We start from the raw sequence: 12,118 nt of genomic DNA, 5'->3' as shown, positions 1-12,118 counted from the left end.
TTTAGACCCAGTCCCTTCCTTGGTTGTTACTACATGCCTACTACTGTGAATTCAGATCACCACTTTTCCATATTTGCGCACACCCTGAAATGTGAGCCTCAGCCTATAACATCTTCAGCATCCCACGTCCAGGCGTGTTTAAATTAAGGAAGAGACGCTTGAGATTGATTGATGTGCGCTTTAACCATCGACTGGCTAATCCCGATGAATGACAAACGGTTAAGCCAATTGCTGTAAAGGCGATTCATATTCCCATAGTATCTTTATTTTGGGAAACCATAAAAAAGCGCTCATGACACGGTGAGGGACGACCTACCAGGCGTAAAGCTAATAAAATCATCTGTGGCGATAATCCGCTCTCAAATTGGCCTCAATCGGGAACTGAGAAAATCTACTCGCAGGCTTTCTTTCTCTCTCACACACGCATATACACACAAGCACACACGCACGCACGTACAGACGCGCGCTTCCACTCCACGGCCAACATTTTTAGACTGCTATGTCGTGACCGGAGCGATGCAAATGTCACACGATTCATTGGCTACTGTCAGTCTTCGCCACGAAAACGTCAATGTTTTGATGGCGTTTGGATGAAATTCGCTGTGTCGCCCGGCCGCTGCTGTGTGGAAGGAGGATCGGTGGAGAGCCGAGGCTTCGTCGGGCTCGCTTCAGCACCTGGACAGCTCCTTCTGCAGGGTTCCCCGCTGCGCTCGCCGGGGAAACCCTCGGCTAAGGAGCGGGTCTGAATCTAGAGCAGCACACGCAACCCTTTAAAACCCCTACCAACCAGGAGGATATTGCACTTAAAAGCTCGTCGTTTGATCAGTCTGAATAACACTTAGATGCCAATATGATCTTGCCGAGTGACGATGCTTCTTGCATTTGAGCTTCAGCCCCTCTTTGGTTTTGCACTGAAATCCAAGCAGCGCAAGTGGGAGCAGCAGTGGTGCTCGTCCAATGCAAAAGTGCTAAGGATAGCTGCAGCCTACACACACTGCGAGCCTGCTGCTGCTGCTTCACTTACTCTGATCACCACCGAGGGAGACATTACTATCAGCAAGGGGGCAGCAAGAGGCTCGATTACCCGTCAACAATGTAAATCTCACACAGGTAGGTGCTTTGCTGCAAATAAATAATTCATTTATGTACAGCGAGGAGCTCTCAGTAGTTGTGTGCAGAACTCCCATTTAGTTGGAATCTGATACTAGCAAGTAAATCAGTTCATTTTTTAATCACAGATGCATGGATTTATTCTTCTGATGGCGGGAATTGAAAATGCATGAACCCAGTTCTGTTTGCAGTGTTTAAAGGTTTGATCTCTGAACTGTTAAATGTGATTAAAAGTTTATATTTACAAAAGTTCTCTTGTGTTTGGGGTTTTATGGTGGGTTACGTAGTGTATAGGCTCTATAGTCAATCTAGTATTGTTGGTGTTTTACATTTTCTTTGAATACAACTTTTTGAGCTGAAAGGGTTGGGATTTCTGTTAGTTTGACATTTACCGCTGTAACTTACCATGCCCTCAAACAGGTTCCTCCTGGCATGTCAAGCGTGTGATGAAAGCAATGAGTTCCACCTATTTTAACATATTTTTCATCACCAGATAAAATAAACACAATGTAGGATGCCTTTGCTGCACATAACAGGCCTATAACTAACTTTCTGCATCTCCAGCCACTGTGGCACTGAATTTAAAGTTGCCAGCCACCCACATTATTAATACCCCAGTAACATTAGTCAATCTTGCTTTGTTTGTTGCATCACTGTGCAATATGTTTTTAAATAAGTTATTCATTTGTGATAATGACTGTGTTCTTCCCAGGTTCAACATGAAAGCAGCAACTATCAGGTGAAAAGGTGAACTGCAGCACTAAAACAGCCAGAACTGTGTGGAATCTTTGTGACAACCATCTCCACATCTCTCCCCTATCCACCAGCCAGCATCATGGCAAATGCTGAGTGAGTTTAGTCCATTTATTTCTCGTCTTCCTCACTCTCTCCTCATATTCCAAACCAGTGCTTCTTTTATTTTCCCCTGATGGCATAAAAAGGGTTTAAAGTGTAACCTATGAAAATGTATGGTGAAATGTCAGAAATACAGAACTGTGAATAGGGAGTATCTGTAGGACATAGACCACATTCCTATGGATTCCTACGTGTTCTTTTTACATTACACTTTTTCCAGCATGCCTCTTTTTTTCGGATCTCCACCTGGGAAACAGGTTTCGGTGCCTCCCTTTTTTTTTAAATCTTTTTTTTCCTTTTACAATAATGACCTTTATTCACATAGACATTGCTACCATTGAGGGGCCTGATCCTCTCTTAATACATCCATGGTCTTACCCTGGTCACTCTGAATGCTAAACACAGATGCGAACGGAGATGCAGTAACACACTTGCACAATGCTGATTACAAAGCGTCCATTCTGCAGCCGTAAACACGTCTCATGCTAATCCTCTCTGTGGAACAATATATAGTATATTGATTAAGATTATCTATGTATTTTTTCAAAAAATAACACATTTTTCCAACAACTCCTACAGTTTTCTCCCAGCTTTCCATTTTTAAATTGTGCTCTCCAAGTGCGTAGTCAGAACAGCTGATGCATTACAGCGGGACCATGCTGTAGCCTGTGTGTATGTTTGTGTGTGTGTGTGTGTGTGTGTGTGTTTGTGTGTGTGTGTGTGTGTGTGAAAGTAAAAGGTAAGGGAGAACACTCGGAATCATTATTCTCTGTTAAGTCATGATTCTACTGGCATAGCATGACTCTCTAATTTGTCTCTTCTTAACTAGCTGCATTTATTCTCTTGACCTAGATGAATAGCCTTAAATCATTGCTCCATTTGTGCTTTTCATAAGAGAACCAGTTCTGCTCATGGTCCCATACAGAGCTCAGCTCAGCAGATATCAGGAGCAATGTCATATCTTGCTGTGTTTAAGGTAATCTAAAATATGAAAAGACTTTGCTTTTAATTCCTCTTTTCATTACTCATCCATACGTGCATAACTATTTTTACCTAGGTGTTTATAGTGAAATACCACTGGATGTACAGTATAAACATCATAAGAGTCTCTGACATATTCTGAGCTTCATAAACTTATACACTATAGGGAATAGATCTATTTAGATAGATTAGATATATTATATATCTAAAAGTAGATAATGTATCAGCGCGCTGTAAAGTCGGTACCAGTACCAGTATAATAGTGTAAATTGAAAGTACTTAAAATCCTATTTAGTCACTAATACGGAAGGATTATCAGCCGTGTTAATGTTTGAGGGGAAGCTGGTATGGTTTTTATGACGTTATTTACTGGTGGGTTGTTTTGTCCAGGGACCCCTTAAAAGGGTCACAAATTACATCTGAAGGATCATGAGATGTTAATAGGTTTGGAAAGAAGAAAACCACTCGGTTACAAAAAGTTGTTTTTATTATTTGGATTTTTCTGCAATCTTTTCTTTATTGTAAAATATCGGACAATTAGACCTCCTTGTGCCTTAAACTTCACAATCCAAAAAGGCTGGGAGCAACTGGTTTAATCTTTGTATTTATATGACATAATTATATGCTTATCATTGTTTTTTTTCATCTAAAATCTAAATCTAAAAACTAATCAGTAACTTATAGATGTCAGATAAATGTATTTGAGAAAAAGTACAATATTTCTGTCTAAAATGTAGTGAAATAGACAGTAGCATAAAATGGAAATACTCATGTAAAGTACTTCCAAATCTTTGAAATATGTGACTGGCTGTACGCTTAAGAAAACATGTGCGCAAATCTAATCTCAAGAGTCTGACTTCATGAGATTAATGTATACAGTAAATTGCATTTTAGGGTGGATTTCCCTTTAACACTCTAAAGGGTCCTCGGCACCGGTCAGGACCATTTGTCTTTCACCCTTCATTCCCCCTGCTGTTTATTCAATGCCAGTGGGAGGGTGAGGAGGTTGAATGTTGGTTCAGAGGGTGAGAGTTGACAAGCAGATGGTGTCTTTCTGCCTGTTGGGAGAAATGCTGCCTGCAAGTGTCCCCCTATTCTGCCTAATTGGCTTTTTTTAGAAGTACACTGACATAATGTCTGTCGTTTATTAGCATTGAAAACCAACAAATGTAAGTTAGGAGGTCTTTATGATCATTATGGCTGATATGTTTTTAAAAGAGACACTGGCTTTTAAAACATTACGCCTGATTAAGTGTTAGTCATAACTGTCAGTATATCAAATTAAAAGGACATTGATTTTACATGTTAAGTTCATAGTACTATAGCGCTTAACAGTCACCATTCAATTGCTCTATCGTATATAAAGAGCTTTAACAAGCCAGCCAAGAGATTAACCCCGACCAAAAAACATTTGATTCGGTGCAAAAAACATTGCAAAAATGGCAAAAAAGGCAAAGGTACAAGACTGTGTACAGAAAGGATCATAGATTTCAGAGGTAGCAGCTTGCTAGCCGTTTGCAGGAGCAGTAAACATTTCCATGGCAATAGCGAGCTCCACCAATTGGAAGCGTCGATGTTATGATTAGGATTGTGGGTAGTGGAGTACTTCACCATGACATTGCAATTAAAACATGTTTTTTTTTTAAAGCAAGGTTGAGTTCATACAGACTTGTGGCTTCTACAGGGGCACACACCTTCGTTTCAATATTGTCGCTCGTGCTAAGTCTACCTCGCATGGTTTAAACAATATGGCTAATAATCAAAATAAAATATAAATTAATGGGATTTTCACTCCGGGGAACAACACTGTTGAGATTTGGGTGTATAGTTTTACATCTGATGCAGTCTTTGCTCACTATGTTGTATGAAAGACTCTGCGACGTCAACATACCTTTATCTCTGATGGCATTTGGAGCCATCCTTGCCTTACAGTTTTTTCAACAAGTGAACACCTATATCATTACAGCTTCCTCCGTATATCATCATTAGGTTGTCATTTTCAAACTAATCAGTGTTATCTGTGGAAAAAGTCTCCCTCCAGTAAATTGTTCCTGTAAATGCCATTGAAATTATAATTATTCACTCAGTCTTTACTGAATTATACATTCAAAATTCAATAAGATAACGACTGTTGCTACAAATTCTGCACAATGCCGAAGATGCATATGGCAATACCTCAAATACAGACGTACAGCATATACTTTGTGCCTCCTGTGTTTAAAATACAGTGCAGATGAAACAAATCGGTTAGTTAAGTCAGTTTCACAAGTCCACAGAAATCTGTCTTTTTACTCATTAAGTGTTTCAAGACCCGTATTCCCTTAAGTGTCTGTAAAAATGTAGAAATGTAGTTATTGGAAACTGACACAGTGTAAAAAGGTCCACGGACTTCTCCATTATGAAAATGACTTATGTACATGTGCTGTCTTAGTCCTGGCCGAGGAGGATCTCTGTGTCTCCTGTGTCTTATACAGCTTGTATCTGTAAAGGTCAGATAAGAGACTGGTCACACCAGGGCTGCAACAGTCTATTGTGCAGTCCACCAATTCATCATAGTTTAATCTGCAATATTATTAATGAGCTAATGTGACTGGCAGAATTTATTAATATCCACTAGCATGGAATTACAAAAGTTTCTCTGGAAGTTGAATTGGCTGTTCTAAGAAATTTCCTGAAGCAGTGATGGCAAGTTTTTTGTCCTACTACGTGAACACTGTGGCAAATACCAAGTTATATTTTCCAAGCTATTACCTTGAAAACATCGTTGAATTGACTAAGGTGTATACATGTTACAACCCAAATACAAGTGGTACGAAAGGTGAGGTAAAGTATTATTTTCTGCTGGTGTCACTGTTTTAGCATGTTATGCATCTAGATGCCAGTAAAAAGCCCCGTGGGTAAAAGCTGATAGTCTTTTAATGTGAAATGTATGTTACGTTGTATGTGAGTCAGCAACAAGGACATTACTCGCTGTCTGTGCTTTCTTAGCAGCAAGAAAAATACACTTCCTAAGTTTATGCTGCCAAAACAAACATGCAAGTGTGAAATGTCTATATGCTGTTCATTTAGGGATTGAGCCTGACTATAAATCAGAAGTTGTGAAATTGTTTGCAGTGTTTGCTGTTCCACCACCAGGGTACATACTCACATGCGATGAATGCATAACACTAATACACAATGATGTCCAGCTTCTCCAAAGTTCTCCACAGCAGCTGGTGGGAGCAGAGAACATCTGTTTTGTGTCTCCATGTTGTGGCCAAGTTTTGGGTGTATTTAAGATCCTCAGGCGTTGTAGTCAGACAGCCTAATCTAACGTGTGTGTGTTGATCTTGTGGTCCACTTAGGCCTTGGACAGAGTAGAGAGTGGTTCAGGATAAAATGTGCCTGCATGGAAATACGTTTTCTTTTTTTAAAGGTGCCGTTGTGCTTCTCAAGGGGAAGTTATAAGCAGTGTAACATCTATGTTTAATGCAATGGAATGTGGATATAATGGCTTACAGGTTTAATTTTCTTGATACATTTCATATACAGTTATTTACACTACTGTATATGTCAAATATGAAAGCAGACCGTTTCTCTCCATATTTCCTTTCTATGGTATCTTTTTTAATTGTACTAGACTGAATGCTGCCTGACATATACATATGCAGTACTTACCATAATGTACATTGTATCACTGCTAATAGGCAGAGATGGCAAAAGTACTCACTTACCGTACTCAAGTAGAAGTACAGATAATTGTGTTAAAAAATACTCTGGTAAAAGTAGAAGTACTGATTTAACTTTTTTACTTAAGTAAAAGTAACCAAGTAAAGGCTTGGAAATGTACTTAAAGTATAAAAGTAAAAGTAGCCTTGTGAATGACAAAGCTACCTGGACCACACATATTTTACTAGAGAGCACGCTGAGAAACTACAGTGGACATGGAAAAAAGGCTCTTTATTCTTTATTATTTATATGCCATTGGCTACATTTTAAATGGCTGTCTGCCAATAGGTCTAAAACTTATAGCTTAGTTATTGTGACAGAGACTGGGACTCCAGGTTAATAAGATTCTGACCGAGTAGCAAGACATGAATTCAAGTGTGATTTTGATTGAAGTCTGTGTATATTCCCATCCAATCAGATTCAATTTGGTATTGATGACGCAAACATAATAAGTAACTCCAGTGAAATTATTATTATAACTTAGTGAGGATAACATTAGGACTGTATTTAAAGCTGATTCTGGTTTCCAACTTGGCCCCAGGTGTGTCTGTTAAAACACGGCCGGAGACAACTGCTCTCTGTTGATGCTTTATTACAATCAACCATCAGTATAAACATGGGCGTGGGTAGCTCTGCTATTGTCTTTCGCGTGGTAATAATAATACATTTGCCAGAACTATAGACCCATACAACAACCGACATAAATGAACTGACAACATAAGATATATGACTCACAGTTCTCAAAGACTCACACGATCTCAGCTGATTATCCTCCAGACAGCTAGTCTCTTATTCTTTTCTCTCACTTTTTTCTCCGTGTGGCGTGCGAGTCCGCTCGTGGTGTGAGGTGCGTGTGTGTTTGTGCATGTCGGCGCTATTCTCCGACATGCAATCACACCTGATAGACGACCTTTTGTACAAAACTGTAGTAACGAGCCAATTTTGTAAAATGTAAGGAGTAAAAAGTACCGATATTCGTGTTAAAATGTAAGGAGTAAAAGTAAAAAGTCACCAAAAAAATAAATAGTGAAGTAGGCCTAAAGTAAAAATATCTGAAAAATATACCTAAGTACAGTAACAAAGTATTTGTACTTCGTTACTTCCCATCTCTGCTAATAGGACTACTGTGAAATGGATCCCATTCAGTGAATAGTAAATCTTATTTCATAATGCAGAGTGCAGATGGAATATAGTGCAGTTTCCAATACAAATTTGAACAGGACGTTAACAGGAGTTCACTTTGAAGCCCTTTTAAGCCAAATTGATTTCGGAATGTCCATACATGTTTTGTTAGGATTTTGTTTTTCTGTAGTTAGGCTTCAAAAAAATGTATTTATTTATGCCTTTATGTATGCTTTTATTTATGCCTTCATGTGTTTGCCAATAGTAGAGCGATGGTCCCTGAAAAAAGCTAAGAGTAAATAGCCAGGCTGTTGGCTCTGTTGAGCTGTAATGTTCAGCAGTGCTTTGAGCTCTGCTAACTTCAGCATGCTAACATGCTGATGTTCATTAGGTGCTTATGCTAACATTTGCTAATGAGCAAACAAAGCCACTGCATTTCTTTTCTGTTCCCAAGGGCTGCTTATAAGTCTGTCTTAATGCATAGGGGTCTCAAGGGTCATGAGCGAGACTCCTCTAGTTGTTGGAGGCAGAACAATCTTAAGCGCCACTGGCTTCCAGTTACTTTCATGACCTTCTGTTCTGGTCAGTGAAGTCCCTTGAGCAACTTTTGTCACATAATGACCTTTCCTACCTGGCCCACAACTCTACAGTCCACAATGTACTTTTATCTGCCAGCCCCAGGGAATCCTGCTCCCCTGAATATCACTTCTTTCCTGTGGGTGCTTTTCTGCAGTTGCAGTCTTTTTAGTCTTTCCATAAAATAATGGTTTTGAGAATTTTGCAATTGCCACTTTCCCGTTAGATAAGAACTACCCAGAAAGGTCAGTATTTGTATTTGAGACAGCAAACCTGTTGTGTTTGTACTTTGATAGAAACAGAGGCAGGTTTGTCCTTTGGGTTTTGACATTGTTTGGATTTTGTGCATTAAAGTAATTGCCATGTATATTATATTAATGCATTGTGACAAAATTAGTACAACCCCTGGATGCTCAACAGCGCATATTGAATGCAAAGACCTGTTAAATTCATACTATACTTTTCAAAATATTTATGTCTGTTTATTTAGTCTCTTTTAGGTTTAATTTATAGGGAGCTATGATGTACAGCCCACTTTGTGAATGAGTCTGCGTTTTCCATGCAACGTTAATGTAACTTTGACACACACAAAAAAAACAAGTTTAAGTCTGCGAGTGGAGTGGAATAGCAAAGCATTCATTCATTCATTCAGTATCTCAGAATGCGTGCCAAACCCTATTGCTTCACATAAAGATTTTGCCGAACATTGTACAAATCTATGGGTTGGGTCAGCAGCTTTTCCTGATATCTCAACTGGCAGCCAGGCAGAGCACCAGGAACATAACTGTAAGCTGTGAGCCGGAGGGCTCTGGACAGCTTGTGTCTGTCATGAGTGGTTATATGTACGGTACTGATTGTTTGGGAAGAGAGCCAAACATGCTGCTGTGCTGTAGATGAGAGGTGGTATAGATGAGATGTTGTGTGTAGGAGAAGCATGGAGAGGACAAAATCTATCAGGCCAACCTGCTGTGGCATAACACTGCACATCCACAGTCTCAGAGAGGGAAATAAGTCTTTGCCAAGTAAAGTGTAGAGGTATTTGTCATAGAGGCACATTGACAACTTCCACAGTTCAACAACATGCTGGTCCATCCTCACGTACAGTACATTGCTGTAGTTGGACACAAGATGACACATATCATGCCCTTCGGTTGGTATTTTTATAGTGCAGAACTAAGTCAGTGATAGTGATGTTGCACTGAAAGCCACCAACTGTACGTTAATATTAAGCTTAACTGCTGTGTTCGGAAGATTAAATAACAACAGGGGGATCTAAATACTAAATACTTCTACTAAATATTGTGTGTGAATACTTCTTTTGGTTTTATTTTAACTGAAAATTAAAGCCCCTTGGAAACTAAACCCAATGCATAACTCTAAATATTTAGAATTAAATAGTACAGTTTATGTTTTGAAAAACATAAACAGGCAACCGCACAACTGCCATCCCATTCTGATTTAAATGTATCAAAATCCTGATTGGTCCTACATGGCCACTGAGCCCAGCCCAACTTAAACCAGCCAGAAGACAAACACAAAATACACAAATCTCTCAGTTAAAATAAACAGAACATTTCCAACTTTGGCAGACTTATTTTATATTTATGTAGGACTGCATCACACATAGTGATAGAAGGATTGAGTTAATAGGTTTTCAGTGCCTTCAAAGGAAAATATTGAGTGCCAAATTCTTGCATCAATTGATCAGTTGTAAAGCCTGCCTCAGAACGGCTACTTCCTACATCACAGACATTCTTACCTCTTGACAACTTGTTTTATAGGAGAATATAAAGCTAAAGTCCTCTTTTAAGTTTATTTTAAGACAGGGTTTCTTAAACTTACATTTACAGATTTTTTTCCCTGCTGTGTTATTTTCTCATTCGGTTCTCGTGTGCATGCATGTATGCTTTGTACCTGTCCATTACTGAAATCATTACATTTACTGAACAGACAAGAAAAGGCTGCTAACTACAGAAAAAAGCGATATTCTTCTTCTCTCATATAAAACATATTGCTTTCTTCACGAGTCAACAGCATCACAGCCTCTGGTGACAATATTTTGACTATATAGAGTATGTACTGTATCTTCAAAGAAATGTAGGACCCTCTTGCCAAGGGAAACAATCTCATCAAATTAGGATGAGGGCAGCAACTCTTGAGACCAGACTGCAATAACACTTCATGTTGAAAACAACAGATTTTTATTAATGAAAAGCAAATAACACCGCTGTTGTATGCTATACATGCAGAGATGATAGACCACACTTGGGAACTGCCACCACCTCTACTTTTTAAAGAAGCTTTCACCTTTAACTTTCATCATATGAAGAATCCTCAGTCTGTGAAGTATTCTGGAAGTTATTTTGTAATTCTATTTTGTAATTTTCCTTTGTGTTGCTATAGCTTTCTTTCAACCTGCTTCAACAGCTTGGGAAAACAAGTCAGCTCTCTTATTCAATGGTGGTTTACTGGCTGTAGAGCTGACTGTCAACTTAAAGTGAGAAAATAAGACTATTTCACCGATATGATAAATAGATGAGCTAAATAGATGAGCCAGGCCATTTTGTACAGGAGTTTTGCCAAATCCATTCTATTGGGACAGAGTGTGTTTACAGCTAAAGGTCTCTGCAGCCAATGGGCACAAGCTTATTTACCTGAAACAGGTAAAGAATACACCTGCTTACAATCGCTGTGACTCATTCATTTAGTGTTTGTGTTCAGTGCTTTTGTTGTGGTACCATACCTACAGCTAATGCCTTTTTTCTTGTTTTCATGCTCTATTGGTGTTTACATGTTGGATTTAAAAAAGAACAACGTGACATAGCAAGGAGGGAGATCGTTCTGTTTCACATGGATCACAATGTTAATTTTGACACTAGAGAAGTTGAAGATGTACATTCGTAGTCATCAGACCTTACAATTATGAGCCTGATATGTGTCCAAGAGACATGGAGCAGCTGAGAATCGGGAGAAGTAACGGCCTTCGGAGAGAAACTGAGTTGTGGTGTGAGGAGAACCAATGGAGAAATAGACAGGTGTCTTAGTGAGTGACTGGCATTAGCTTAGTGCAGGAGTGTCAAACTCAACTTCTCTAAGGGCCACACTGGAAAAAGAGAATCATATCGATGGCCAGACATATTTAGTTTATTGACATGCTTTGATTTCACCAAAAAAAGTCAAATGTTCCAAGAATGTCGAAAATAGCACCTAAAATGTCAGAAGTAGTGTCAAAAAAAATTCCACCAAAAAAAATATAATCATATTAAAAAAGTTGCAAAAGCCCTCAAACTAGCATTAAAAATGTCAAAAAAGGGCCATTACTGTCACAGGCAACAAAATGTTTACTGTGACCCTAAATTGATTTGGGGGCCGGATCAAAGTTTTCGAGGGGCCAGATTTGGCCCTCGGGGCCTTGAGTTTGACACGTGGCTTAGCGAGATTCTCTGCCAAACTGTTTGTTTGATTGGTACTTGTGTGGCAAATGCCAGCACATGGCCTCAGCTGGTGAGAGTATATGTCGCAAGGAGGTGGATGCAGGGGTTGCAAATTCGTGTTTCAAAATTTCCTGGTAGCAGCTATTATACGTAAGCTGACTGAAGCTGTGCTTAGACCAAACACCACTCCCCATTCATTTCAGTGAAAAACGGGGCAAGACACATCTGCTTCCAGTGTCCTTGTTCACTCCACACATCACTTCAATATTTAACCTGAACCTTCACAGTGCTGTCGCTCAAAAACTTAGCATGGTCTTTTAAGGGCTTGTTTC

General features: G+C 39.2%; 1 protein-coding gene across 1 annotated transcript in view; it reads left to right on the top strand.

Moving 5' to 3' along the window:
* The first annotated feature begins 242 nt into the window (after positions 1-242).
* LOC116688015 (transmembrane protein 266) overlaps positions 243-12,118 on the top strand; it is a 49,685-nt gene continuing 37,809 nt past the window's right edge. The window contains exons 1-2 of the mRNA XM_032513788.1: positions 243-1,110; positions 1,823-1,959. Coding sequence (XP_032369679.1) covers positions 1,946-1,959 — 14 coding nt within the window. The 5' untranslated portion in view covers positions 243-1,110; positions 1,823-1,945. The remainder of the gene's footprint in view (positions 1,111-1,822; positions 1,960-12,118) is intronic.

This window comes from Etheostoma spectabile, chromosome 1, assembly GCF_008692095.1.
Source record: "Etheostoma spectabile isolate EspeVRDwgs_2016 chromosome 1, UIUC_Espe_1.0, whole genome shotgun sequence".
Taxonomy (NCBI): domain Eukaryota; kingdom Metazoa; phylum Chordata; class Actinopteri; order Perciformes; family Percidae; genus Etheostoma; species Etheostoma spectabile.
This window is presented reverse-complemented; position numbering and strand designations above follow the sequence as displayed.